The sequence below is a fragment of the Bos indicus genome, chromosome 10, assembly GCF_029378745.1.
Source record: "Bos indicus isolate NIAB-ARS_2022 breed Sahiwal x Tharparkar chromosome 10, NIAB-ARS_B.indTharparkar_mat_pri_1.0, whole genome shotgun sequence".
Lineage (NCBI taxonomy): Eukaryota > Metazoa > Chordata > Mammalia > Artiodactyla > Bovidae > Bos > Bos indicus.
Genome location: NC_091769.1, coordinates 27,938,880 through 27,952,930, shown reverse-complemented (window position 1 = coordinate 27,952,930; position 14,051 = coordinate 27,938,880). Strand labels below are relative to the sequence as shown.

The window sequence follows — 14,051 nt, the reverse complement described above, 5'->3', positions numbered from 1 at the left end:
TTTCCTTCTCCAAGGCATGAAAGTGAAAGTGAAGTCGCTCAGTCGTGTCCGACTCTTAGTGACCCCATGGACTGTCTAGAAGTCCAGACCATAGTAAATCCATCAGATAATGTCTCCTGAGAAACAAGCAATTGGCCGTCTCCAGAAGATACTTTTTACCACACCATATACTTCCTCCAACCATAGTCAGTGACATGGTTTCTCAGTTAACATTTGTAAAAGAATCATATTATTTTGATCTGGGTCATCTGAATGTGAATACAGTACTTGGAATCTCCCAATATTAATAATAGAAGTATAATATCACTCCAACTCAGTAAAGAGACTTTATAATACTTTGGGCATTTAAGAAATCCTTCTGTAAATAATAAATTGACTGCATACTTTCTTCATTGCCACTTTCATTTCTTTGTTCCTCAATGTATAGATGACTGAATTTAAAAAAGGGGTGAGAACTGCATCAAAAACAACAAGGAATTTGTCTAGGTGTGACGTGGAGTGAGGCCAGATGTAAACAAAGATGCAAGGACCGAAGAACAAAATCACCACCATGACGTGAGTTGACAAAGTGGAGAGGGCCTTAGATGAGCTACCTGAAGAGTGTTTCCGAACAGTGATGAGGATAAAAATGTAGGAGACAATCAATATGAAGAATGATCCTAGGGATATAAATCCACTGTTGGCTGTGACCATGGACTCTAGCCTGAAGGTGTCTGTGCAGGCAAGTTTGATGAACCGAGGAAAGTCACAGTAAAAGCTATCAATTATATTAGGGCCACAGATTGGCAATTTTACAACAAAACCCAGTTGAACCACAGAGTGAATAAAGCCAATTATCCATGCAGTGACAAGAAGCAGAAGACACATTTTTCTGCTCATAATAGTGAAATAGTGGAGAGGCTTACATATGGCAACATATCTGTCAAAGGCCATGGCGATAAGAAGCACCATCTCCACACCACCAATGATATGGATGAAGAAGATTTGTGCGATGCAGCCTCCAAAGGAGATGACTTTATGTTTTCTAAAAATGTCGTAAATCATCTTGGGAGAAATTACAGAAGACACTCCCAGGTCAGTGATGGAGAGGTTGGCTAACAGAAAGTACATGGGGGAGTGTAAGTGAGGGTTCCTCATCACAGTGAGAACAATGAGGGAGTTTCCTAGCATGCTGGCCATGTAAAAGACGGAAGAGAACATGAAGAGAAGAAGTTGAATCTCCCAGGAGTTGGTGAGTCCCAGGAACACAAACTCTGACACCATGGAGTGATTCATTCCATGAACTGATATATCAGTTAGAATGTTGAAAAGGAAACTAAAGAAAAAGAAAAGGAAACTAAAATATTAATAATTTTTATATTATTAATATAATGATGAGTTATTCAAGGATATTCACACTCCAAAGACTACATATCTCCTCACTTCCTTCTCAGGACCATATAATTACTAAACAGCATTTTTCCTGTGGTCATCTAAAGTAGTTGAGTCACTTCAATGTGCAATGTCCCTTTTACCACAGCCTCGAGGGCTACTCATCTATAAATAAGAGAATAGAACAAACATGCTAACATAGTAGATGTCCATGGCCAGACTTGGAGGGTTAGGGATGGTGGTACAGTGCACTGCAAAGAGAAAAAGAAGAGGTGGAGATGGCCTTTTCCAGAACACACATATTCCATTTTTAAATTGTTCATAAAGCAGTCCTTCAGCCATTCAAATTGTGTCATTTCTTAACCTCATCTCATCTCTGGCACATAATATGTGTCTTGAATCCTTTTATGTCACTACCTACAACTATATTTGTCTTTCACAAAAATCACCTCAGATATGCAGATGACACCACCCTTATGTCAGAAAGTGAAGAGGAACTAAAGAGTTTCTTGATGAAGATGAAAGAGGTGAGTGAAAAAACTGGCTTAAAACTCAACATCCAAAAAATGAAGATCATGGCACCTGGCCCCATCACTTCGTGGCAAATAGATGGGGAAACAATGGAAACAGTGACAGACTTTATTTTTTTGGGCTCCAAAATCACTGCAGATGGTAACTGCAGCCATGAAATCAAAAGACACTTGCTCCTTGAAAGGAAAGTTATGACCAACCTAAACTGCATATTAAAAACAGAGACATTACTTTGTTGACAAAGATCTGTCTAGTCAACTATGGTTTTTCCAGCAGTCATGTATGGATATGAGAGTTGGACTATAAAGAAAGCTGAGTGCCAAAGACTTAATGCTTTTGAACTGTGGTGTTGGGTAAGACTTTTGAGAGGCCCTTGGACTGCAAGGAGATCCAGGCAGTCCATACTAAAGGAAATCACCTACTCAATGGACTTGAGTTTGAGCAAGCTCCGGGAGTTGGTGATGGACAGAGAAGCCTGGTGTGTTGCAGTCCATGGGGTCGCAAAGACTCAAACATGACTGAGTGTCTGGACTGAATTGAAGATCATGGCATCTGATCCCATCAGTTTAGTTCAGGCTCTTAGTCATGTCCAACTCTTTGTGACCCCATGAACCACACATGTCAGGCCTCCCTGTCTATCACCAACTCCCTGAGTTACCCAAACCCATGTCCACTGAGTTGGTGATGCCATCCAACCATCTCATCCTCTGTCATCCCCTTCTCCTCCTGCCCCCAGTCCCTACCAGCATCAGGGTCTTTTCCAGTGAGTCAGCTCTTCGCATGAGGTGGCCAAAGTATTGGAGTTTCAGCTTCAACATCAGTCCTTCCAATGAACACCCAGGACTTATCTCCTTTACGGTGGACTGGTTGGATCTCCTTGCAGTCCAAGGGACTCTCAAGAGTATTCTCCAACATCACAGTTTAAAAGCATCAATTCTTCTGTGCTCAGCTTCCTTTACTGTCCAACTCTCACATCCATACATGACTACTGGAAAAACCATAGCTTTGACTATATGGACCTTTGTTGACAAAGTAATATCTCTGCTTTTTAATGTGCTATCTAGGTTGGTCATAACTTTCCTTCCAAGGAGTAAGTGTATTTTAATTTCATGGCTGCAGTCACCATCTGCAGTGATTTTGGCACCCAGAAAAATAAAGTCTGACACTGTTTCCACTGCTTCCCCATCTATTTGCTGTGAAGTGATGGGACTGGATGCCATGATCTTAGTTTTCTGAATGTTGAGTTTTACGTCAGCTTTTTCACTCTCTTCTTTCAGTTTCATCAAGAGGCTTTTTAGTTCCTCTTCACTTTCTGCCATAAAGGTGGTGACATCTACATATTTGAGGTTTTTGATATTTTTCCCAGCAATTTTGATTCCAGCTTGTGCTTCATCTAGCCCAGCGGTTTTCATGGTGTACTCTGCATAGAAGTTAAATAAGCAGGGTGACAATATATAGCCTTGATGTACTGCTTTTCCTATTTGGAACCAGTCTGTTGTTCCATGTCCAGTTCTAACTGTTGCTTCCTGACCTGCATACAGATTTCTCAAGAGGCAGGTCAGGTGGTCTGGTATTCCCATCTCTTTCAGAATTTTCCACAGTTTCTTGTGATCCACACAGTCAAAGGCTTTGGCATAGTCAATAAAGCAGAAATAGATGTTTTTCTGGAACTCTCTTGCTTTTTCCATGATCCAGCAGATATTGGCAATTTGATCTCTGGTTCCTCTGCCTTTTCTAAAAACGTCTTGAACATTAACCAGTAGTCATACATGGATATGAGAGTTGGACTATAGAGAAAGCTGAGCACTGAGGAATTGATACTTTTGAACTGTGATGTTGGAGAAGACTCTTGACAGGCCCTTGGACTGAAGGGAGATCCAACCAGTCCATCCTAAAGGAAATCAGTTCTGAATATTCATTGGAAGGACTGATGCTGAAGCTGAAACTCCAATACTTTGGCTACCTGATATAAAGAGCTGACTCATTAGAAAAGACCCTGATGCTGGGAAAGATTGAAGGCAGGAGGAGAAGGGGATGACAGAGGATGAGATCATTGGATGGCTTCACTGCCTCAATGGACATGAATTTGAGCAAGCTCCGGGAGATGGTGATGGCAGGGCAGCCTGGTGTGCTGCAGTCCATGGGGTTGCAAAGAGTTGGAGATGACTGAGAGACTGAACAACAACCAGAACTAAATAATCACTACTGAAGCTTGAGGGATAATGATTTTATGACTAATTTCACTCCTCATGCACAATGAGGTATGCATGTGTGTGAATATGTAAACAGCCATATTAAAAGGCAAAGTTTTGGAATCCATTTTTTTCTATTGCTGGGTTTCTTTTGCCCCTTTGGTTCCAAGTTAACCATTTGAAAATAAGGAAAGGGGTCCAGTGAGAAATAAGCAACTAGTTATTGACAGATAATCCAGATTTTCTATTTCATGTATGGCTTCAGAGTTTACCCAGTAGAAAAGAAATAAAGTGAGAAGACATAAGCTACACCCTAGATCTATTCAGTGCAAAACTGTAACTACTAGTTACATGCTGTCATTCAATGAAACTAAAAATCTGTTTTCTCAGATGCACTGGTCACATTTCCAGTGCTCAACCGCTATTTTTTATGTAGTGGATAGTGCAATAGACCATTTCTGACAAGTACTCATCCTGAGCCACTCAGGTGAGCCACTCACCTGAGCCACTCAGGTGGCTCAGCGGTAAAGAACCTGCCTGCCAATGCAGGAGACACAGGCTCCATCCCCGGCTTAGGAAGATCCCCTGGAGGAGGAAATGACAACCCACTCCAGTATTCTTGCCTGGGAAATCCCATGGACAGAGGAGCCAGGTGGGCTATAGTCTATGGAGTTGCAAAAAGTCAGACGTGACATAATAACTAAGCAACAAACATCCTTTAAAGGTAAATCAACATCCCATTTTCTCCATGAACATTTCCCTAGCTACTCTATATGAATATCTTCCTTCTCTTATTCCCAGAAGTCAGGAAAGTTAAATTTTGACTGAAATAATTAATAATTCCCGATATAAAAATAAATATATGACACCATGGACGAAGCTTCAGGTGCTTGTTGCTGACCAGGAAGGACACATAAGAGTCCACTGGACATTCAGAGACAGCTTTACAAAGAAGAAAGGATTTGAAGTGAGTTTTGAAACATCAGTAGGAGTTTAATAAGCTGAGAGGAAGGGGCAAAGTATTCTGAGAAAATATAATAAGTATCCCTTATTTAGAGCAAATCCTTGGCTATTTATCATAGTTCTTCAGTGATTTTAATTTTTAATCTGTAGATTCTCTCCCCAAATATATTGTAAGTCTGAGGAGAATAAAGACCATTTTTTTCTGGCTCTCGTGTTTTTAAAAATAACAAATGTAATAAGCAGCAAAGATTTCTTGATTGTTTAGGCAGTAACATTCCTCTGAATCAAGGCCATTTTTTTCAGTTCTGTAATTTTCCACAGTTCCTGCTTTAATAGTCTAACATATTTTCCTACTAAGTCCAGTAGGCATAAAAGAATTTGAAATTAAAAACTAACTATTAAAACTTTCCCAACAACTCTGAAGAGAATGCCTGATATTCTTGCCTTAAATTCCCAGTTGTCTAGTAAGGAAGCCTCAGATCAAGGCATCTAGAGGTCCATGGTTTAACTTCTGAAATTTTAGAAGACAACAAGAAGCATGTAAAAAAGAAAGAGGAGGGAACAAGGGAGATAGATAGAGATCAAAAGAGAAGCAATAGCAACCAAAATAGAAGGGAGCTAGTTTCTATCTTCCAAATTTCATAATATAATTAACAGTCATCTTCCACACTGTTTTGAAATTCAGAGAAGCAAATACAGATGTTTTAAAACCATATTTTAAAAGTTTCTAAAATAGTTAATGATGATATTTTAGAACTGAAAAAGCATACATTATCTGTATGCCATATACATACTAAGTACTGTTACATATTAGATGCTTATGATTACCTTTTGGGCAAATCTTTCCATAATAAAATTATTTTCATTTATAGGCAAGGAATCTCAAGTTCAGAAAAGTTAGAATTTATCTCAGAATATAGAGTTATTTAGTTTGGAACCAAAAATCAAGTTTTCTGATTCCAAACCCATTGCTATTTAAATACATCAGGCCAATATGGATTTTTGTTCATGATCTAAAACAACTATTCTTATTACAAATTTTAAGCATGAATTAAAAAAAAAATGTGCACCTGAAATTTACACAGTGTTATATGTCACTTTTATCTCTATAAAGTTGGAAAATAAAGAATCCCATTTTACTCAGAAAATACCATTTACATGTAAATACTTAACACATACATAAATTAACTCACCTAAGATTTCAAATTTACTAGTAGGAGAACCTAGACTTAAATCCACATATTACTGCTAGAACTTAAAGGGAAGGGAGAAAGGTGGCCTGCTGGTTAGAATATGAAAGGAATAAAGTAAACCAAGATTTTGGTGTCAATAAATGATTCACCAAAGTCAGGAGGCAATTTATTCATAAAGAGCTGTAATAACTGACAGACCAGTAAGATTCTAACTAGAAGCAAAATTTGGAAGGTATCTAAAATTTGAAGTCATGATAAAAATGCTTATTTAAAGGATACCATATAAAGAGATAAAAGAAAGTTAATGGAGAAACCATACATAGCCCCCAAAGAACAAATACCCTGAATCTGTCACCATCTTTATTTTATTACTATTACATCTGCCTTTAAAACACCATTTCTGTGCCCAGCAACAAAAATCAAAGGAGAATGAAATATCAGAGAGTTAAACAAGGGCTGTTACTTTCACATGCTACAAAGAAATAAAAAAGAAACACTAAGAAAATAGTATGACTTAGGGCTAAGATATCTTTGGTGACATAAAGGAGAGCAGATGAAATCGAACAGTAAAGTGAGAATCAAGATTGTAGGGAAGTAACAAATGGTGATAAAGTAGAAAAGGCAAAATAAAAAATGATGAATAATTTCAGTCTATAGGAGAAAAGGGTTTTCAGGGGAAATGTGGAAAATCAGACAATATGCTATGTGTACCAAATTTGCAGAAGGCATAAATCTATAAACAATTAAAAGATAAATAAAATTTCCAAGTAACTGAAAATCTTGTTGAAGATGAGAATCACAAACTTGGAGAAAAGCTAGATGGAATATTTTTGTGACACCACTCAGAAAAACTCAGGAATTATTTAATACTTGGAATTTTTGAGTAGCACATTTGTTTTGCATAATATGCAGAAAGGAGGATCAAATGAGACAGAGATCCTTGAAGGTTAGAGGTCACACTGAAATTGTTTAACCAAATTTCATTCTGGGAAACACAGCAAGTGAAACCAAAAATGACCTGATATGTAGAGAAAATAGAAAATAGGACCAGAAATCTTAAAAACAGGACAGCAATTGTAAGCTTATGATAACTACTCCTTCTCCTCTATCTTGATTCTCAAATCTTAATTCCCATTAAAAATTAACTTTACTACAATATGATAGCTATAGTTATCACTGCTGTATGAGTCACAGGAAAGTTGTTAAGATAGTAGAGCCTAAGAGTTCTCATCACAAAGGAGTTGTTTTTTTTTTTTTTTTCCCTTTTCCTTTTTATTTTACCTTATGAGATGATGGATATTAAGTAAACCTATTGTGGTAATAATTTCACAATGTATGCAAATTAAACCATCATGTTGTACACCTTAAACTTATACAGAGGTGTATTTCAGTTATTACTCAATAAAACTAAGAAAGATAAAACAATCTCATTTCCTGATGACATTCTTCTTGTGGTAGAGTACAATTCACCAACCCCTCACCCCACCTACCTAATCTATCAAAAGATCTCAGATGGCAGCATGGTCAAGGACTTGGAGAAGTTTCACAAACTAAATTTTCTTCTGTGCATGAGCATTATCCACATCCTTCCACCCACCTCCCTAGGATAAGAAGCTATTATTGATAATATACAAAACACTGCTATTTTGAGAGATGTGACTAATTAGCTTTAGGAGAAGGTGGTGACCAAGTGATGCATTAAGAGTTCTGGGATGCTCTGACTGAGGTCATCAGGACAGGGAATTGTCCCACAGGATTGTGAGGGAGGAGAAAAGGGAATGTATAGTTTTCTTATAAAAAACCCGAACATTTACCATTGTTTTTTTTTTATATACTTATTTCATTATTTCACTACATGACCCAGTGGTATCTCTAATGAAAGGAATGTATATTTTTCTAATGCTTAAATGAGAAAAAGTCCAACAGTTTCTTGAAAAGACAGTACTTAGATAACTTGACAAAGTCAAGATAAGTTGACTTGACAAAGTCAAGTTGACATGACAAAGTCAACTAAGTCTCTCTGTGTGTTCCAAGTTTCAATGACAATTAGGAGCAGCAAGCATGAGTAAATATGAAAGACTTAGAATAATGGAAAAGGATGGGAATACCTGGAGTGGAAACAGAGCAGAAGAGAGACAGGATGGAAGCAGAGACGGTGACAGAGAGATGTGTGCACATACCCTTTACTTCCTGGAGAAACAATAGGCAGCCAATTACAAGAATTGTTAGAGCTCAGCAAATTTGAAAAATACAAGATAGTACACACACAAAAACTGCTAATACAAGGATATAAAGTTGAAAAATAAAATAAGATGATTTAAGTCAAAATAAGGCTCCCCAGCCTGGCAGCTCAAATGGTAAATGCTTGCAATGCAGGAGACCCAGGTTTGATCCCTGGGTCAGAAATATCCCCTGGCGAAGGAAATGGCAACCCACTCCAGTATTCTTGGCTGGAGAATTCCATGGACAGAGAGCTTGATGAGCTACAGTCCATAGGGTAACAAAGAATTGCATACGACTAAATGACTAACACTTTCACTTTTCACTACTAGAAGGGATATTTAGGGAGTTTGGGATTGACATGCACATACTGCTATACTTAAAATGGATATCCAACAAGGACCTATTATATAGCACAGGGTACTCTACTTAGTCTGTAACAACCTAAATGGGAAAATAACTTGAAAAAGAATACATACATATTTATGTATAATTGAATTACTTTGCCATACACCTGAAACTATCACAACATTGTAATTCAACTATAAAGAGAAAAAGTGTTAGTCGTTCAGTTGTGTCTGACTCATTGTGACGTTATGTACTGTAGCCCACCAGATTCTGCCATCCATGGAAATTTCCAGGCAAGAATACTGGAGTAGGTAGCCATTCCCTTCTCCAAGGAATCTTCCTGACCCAGGGATCTAGCCCTGGGCTCCTGTATTTCAGGCAGATTCTTTACTGTCTGAGCCACCAGGGAAGCCCTAATCAACTATACTCCAATATAAAATGAAAAGTTAAAAAAAAACCAAATAGACTGTGAGGTACATAGTAAGAGCTCAGAGACTTTCAGGGTGATCTAGTGGTTAAAACTTTGCCTTCGAATGCAGTGGGCACAGGCTCAATCCTTGGTTGGGAAGCCAAAATCCCACATGGTGTGTGGTGAGGCTAAAGATAAAAAGCAATATCAACAAAAAACATAGTAAGTACTCAAAACTGGTGATAATGATGGTAAAAATAATTGGCAACATTTCATTCTTTTTATGGCTGAGTAGTACTCCATTTTGTGTATGTGTGTGCACATGTATATATGTATGTGTGTGTGTGTGTATGTGCATGCTAAGTCACTTCAGTCATGTCCAACTCTTTGCAAACCCATGGACTATAGCCCCCAGGCTCCTCTGTCCATGGGATTCTCCAGGCAAGAATACTGGAGTGGGTTGCCATGCCCTCCTCCAGGGGATCTTCCTGACCCAGGGATCAAACCCATATCTCTTATGTTTCCTGCATTGGCAGGCAGGTTCTTTACCGCTAGTGCCGCCTGGGAAGCCCTGGAAAGCAGGACAATTATATGCAAAGAATCAGATTGGACTACTCTCTCACACTAGGCACAAAAATAAATTTAAATGGCATTATTTTGTGCTTTTTATGACTGAATAATATTCCACTGCATTATATATACCACATCTTCATTAGTGATTCTCCTATTGATGGACATTTAGGTTGCTTCCATGTCTTGGCTATTATAAATAGTGCTGTAATGAACACTGTGATGCATGTATCTTTTTGAATTGGGCATATATTCAGAGAAAACCACAATTTGAAAAGATACATGTGCCTAAGAGTGGCATATGGTAGCTCTATATTTAGTTTAGGTGAGGGAGATTAAGAGATACAAACTTCCAATTGGAAGATAAATGTCACAGATATGAAATACACTGTGGGGTGAATATAACCAATAACTATATAATGTCTTTTTATAGTGACATAGCATAACTAATTGCAGTGAATTAAAGAAAGATCTAACCACTGTTTCTCAAATGATCTGATATTGTGTTTTAAGTCAATTTTATTAAAAAAAAACTCATAGAAAAACAGATCAGATTTGTGGTTACCAGAAGTGAGGAGTAAGAGGAGGGGAAAATTGATGAAGGCAGTCAAAAGGTACAAACTTCCCCTTATAGGATCAATAAGTACTATAGATCATAAAGTACATGATAAATATAATTAATACTGTTCTGTGTTATATGTGAAAATTATTAAGAGAGCAAATCCTTAGAATACTGATCATAAGGAAAAATTGTTCTTCTACTGCTTCAATTTTGTATTTATATGAGATGATGGATATTCACTAAACTTATTGTGACAATTATTCCACCATATATGTAAGTCAAATCATTGTGCTATACACCTTGAACTTATACTGTGCTTTATGAAAATTATATCTGGAATAAATGAATAAAACTGGAAGAAGAAAAACAAGAAATTTGCTAAATAACTAATGTATGGAACCAGTATGCAAACTTGGGTACGTTCAAGTGCTAGTATATTCTATGGGCCTATTGCATGTTTCATAAAGAAAAAAATTAAATCACTGGCAAAAGAAAAATAAATTTCTAAAGTGATAACCATGTTTCAGCCCAATTGTGGCACAGGTCAGAATCATAGAACTAGTGAAATCAAGAGTTATGAAGGCCATTTACAGGCAGGATTCATTCACTCTTAGGAACTTAAAGACAGATATCATATATCTCTTACATATGGAATCTAGAAAAGGATACAAGTGAACTTATCTACAAAACAGAAATAGAATTACAGATATAGAAAACAAACTCATGGTTACCAATGGGGAAAGAGAGGAAGGACAAATTGGGAGACTGGGACTGACATATATATACAACTATATATAAAATAAATACTATATATGCGGGGGAGGGAGGGGGATGACCCAGAAGTACAGGGAGGGAGGAGGGAAGAGGGTTCAGGATGGGGAACACGTGTATACCTGTGGCGGATTCATGTTGATATATGGCAAAACCAATACAATATTGTAAAATTAAAAAATAAAAAAATAAAATAAAATAGATAATAATAAGGATCTACTGTACAGCACAGAACTCGGTAATGGCTTATATGGGAAAAGAATCTAAAAAAGAGTGGAGGGAGATATATATATATATATATATATATATATATATATATATACACACACACATATAATTGATTCGTTTGCTGTAGAGCAGAAACTAATTCAACATTATAAAACAACAATACTTCAATAAAAATTTAAAAAACAACTTGATTGCAATCAGCTTTCAATTTTGTTGTTCTCTCATTCAGTTCAGTTCAGTTCAGTTGCTCAGTCATGTCCGACTCTTTGCGACCCCATGAATCGCAGCACGCCAGGCCTCCCTGTCCATCACCAACTTCCGGAGTTCACTCAGACTCACGTCCATCGAGTCAGTGATGCCATCCAGCCATCTCATCCTCTGTCGTCCTCTTCTCCTCCTGCCCCCAATCCCTCCCAGCATCAGAGTTTTTTTCCAATGAGTCAACTCTTCGCATGAGCTGGCCAAAGTACTGGAGTTTCAGCTTTAGCATCATTCCTTCCAAAGAAATCCCAGGGCTGATCTCCTTCAGAATGGACTGGTTGGATCTCCTTGAAGTCCAAGGGACTCTCAAGAGTCTTCTCCAACACCACAGTTCAAAAGCATAAATTCTTCGGCGCTCGGCTTTCTCACAGTCCAACTCTCACATCCATACATGACCACTGGAAAAACCATAGCCTTGACTAGATGGACCTTTGTTGACAAAGTAATGTCTCTACTTTTCAATATGCTATCTAGGTTGGTCATACTTTTCTTGCAAGGAGTAAGTGTCTTTTAATTTCATGGCTGCAGTCACCATCTGTAATGATTTTGGAGCCCAAAAAAATAAAGTCTGACACTGTTTCCACTGTTTCCCCATCTATTTCCCATGAAGTGATGGGACCAGATGCCATGATCTTAGTTTTCTGAATGTTGAGTTTTAAGCCAACTTTTTCACTCTCCACTTTCACTTTCATCAAGAGGCTTTTTAGTTCCTCTTCACTTTCTGCCATAAGGGTGGTGTCATCTGCATATCTGAGGTTATTGATATTTCTCCTGGCAATATTGATTCCAGCTTGTGTTTCTTCCATCCCAGAGTTTCTCATGATGTACTCTGCATATAATTTAAATAAGCAGGGTGACAATATACAGCCTTGACGTACTCCTTTTCCTATTTGGAACCAGTCTGTTGTTCCATGTCCAGTTCTAACTGTTGCTTCCTGACCTGCATATAGGTTTCTCAAGAGGCAGGTCAGGTGGTCTGGTATTCCCATGTCTTTCAGAATTTTCCACAGTTTCTTTTGATCCACATAGTCAAAGGCTTTGGCATAGTCAATAAAGCATTTTGATATTTGGCAAAACTAATACAATTATGTAAAGTTTAAAAATAAAATAAAAAAAAATAAAGCAGAAATAGTTGTTTTTCTGGAACTCTCTTGCTTTTTCGATGATCCAGCGGTTGTTGGTAATTTGTTCTCTGGTTCCTCTGCCTTTTCTAAAACCAGCTTGAACAACTGGAAGTTCACGGTTCACATATGCTGAAGCCTGGCTTGGAGAATTTTGAGCATTACTTTACTAGCGTGTGAGATGAATGCAATTGTGCGGTAGTTTGAGCATTCTTTAGCATTGCCTTTCTTTGGGATTGGAATGAAAACTGACCTTTTCCAGTCTTGTGGCCACTGCTGAGTTTTCCAAATTTGCTGGCATATTGAGTTCAGCACTTTCACAGCATCATCTTTCAGGATTTGAAATAGTGCAACTGGAATTCCATCACCTCCACTAGCTTTGTTCATAGTGATGCTTTCTAAGGCCCACTTGACTTCACATTCCAGCATATCTGGCTCTAGGTCAGTGATCACACCATTGTGATTATCTGGGTCATGAAGATCTTTTTTGTACAGTTCTCCTGTGTATTCTTGACACCTCTTCTTAATATCTTCTGCTTCTGTTAGGTCCATACCATTTCTGTCCTTTGTCAAGCCCATCTTTGCATGAAGTGTTCCCTTGGTATCTCTAATTTTCTTGAAGAGATCTCTAGTCTTTCCCATTCTGTTGTTTTCCTCTATTTCTTTACATTGATCACTGAGGAAGGCTTTCTTATCTCTTCTTGCTATTCTTTTGAACTTTGCATTCAGATGCTTATATCTTTCCTTTTCTCCTTTGCTTTTTGCTTCTCTTCTTTTCACAGCTATTTGTAAGACAGCCATTTCTTTCATTAGCGAGTTAAATAAATAATTTATATGAATCATGTTTTTAACTTCTTGAAAATGATTTGATCATTTTGGAGGCTCATCAAGATATCCAAGTGGACACATCTTCTCAAGTCAATATATTTTATTTCCAAAGCAATGCCCTTATAGGGACATTTAAGCCCAGACACATCTCTCCTAGTTTCCAGAGTGGATCTGAAGCAGAGTGAAAGTTTACTTTCACAGACACTGATCTCTGTTTTGTTTTATGCTTTGGTAGTTTTTTTTTTTTTTTTTTTGCTGTTGATTTGTTTGTTTCTGGGTCTTGGCAAAGTTTGGTTCAAGTCCTGGTTTATACAGGACTGATAGATTATTCCACACTGGTGGTAACATAGATTGTGAATTTCAATTCATAATCTGGACATTTGGAAATCTCTACTGAGATGGTTGAAAAGCAGAGATATTACTTTGCCAACAAAGGTCCGTCTAGTCAAGGCTATGGTTTTTCCAGTGGTCATGTATGGATGT

General features: G+C 37.7%; 1 protein-coding gene across 1 annotated transcript; it reads right to left on the bottom strand.

Moving 5' to 3' along the window:
• Positions 1–345: 345 nt before the first annotated feature.
• Positions 346–4,659, bottom strand: LOC109564516 (olfactory receptor 4F3/4F16/4F29-like). The gene is made up of 2 exons (XM_019967946.2): positions 4,595–4,659; positions 346–1,315 (listed from the first exon to the last, which is right to left on the bottom strand). The coding sequence occupies exons 1-2, from the start codon at positions 4,657–4,659 to the stop codon at positions 346–348; spliced, it is 1,035 nt and encodes a 344-aa protein (XP_019823505.2).
• Positions 4,660–14,051: the final 9,392 nt, after the last annotated feature.

What these genes read in the sequence shown, in the direction of transcription:
- LOC109564516 (XM_019967946.2), bottom strand. Translation starts at nt 4,659, where the DNA reads ATGGAGCCTGTGTCTCCTGCATTGGCAGGCAGGTTCTTTACCGCTGAG. An exon ending in GAGCCACCTGAGTGGCTCAG is followed by an intron (nt 1,316 to 4,594) that starts GTGAGTGGCTCA and finishes CTTTTTCTTTAG; the next exon opens with TTTCCTTTTCAACATTCTAA.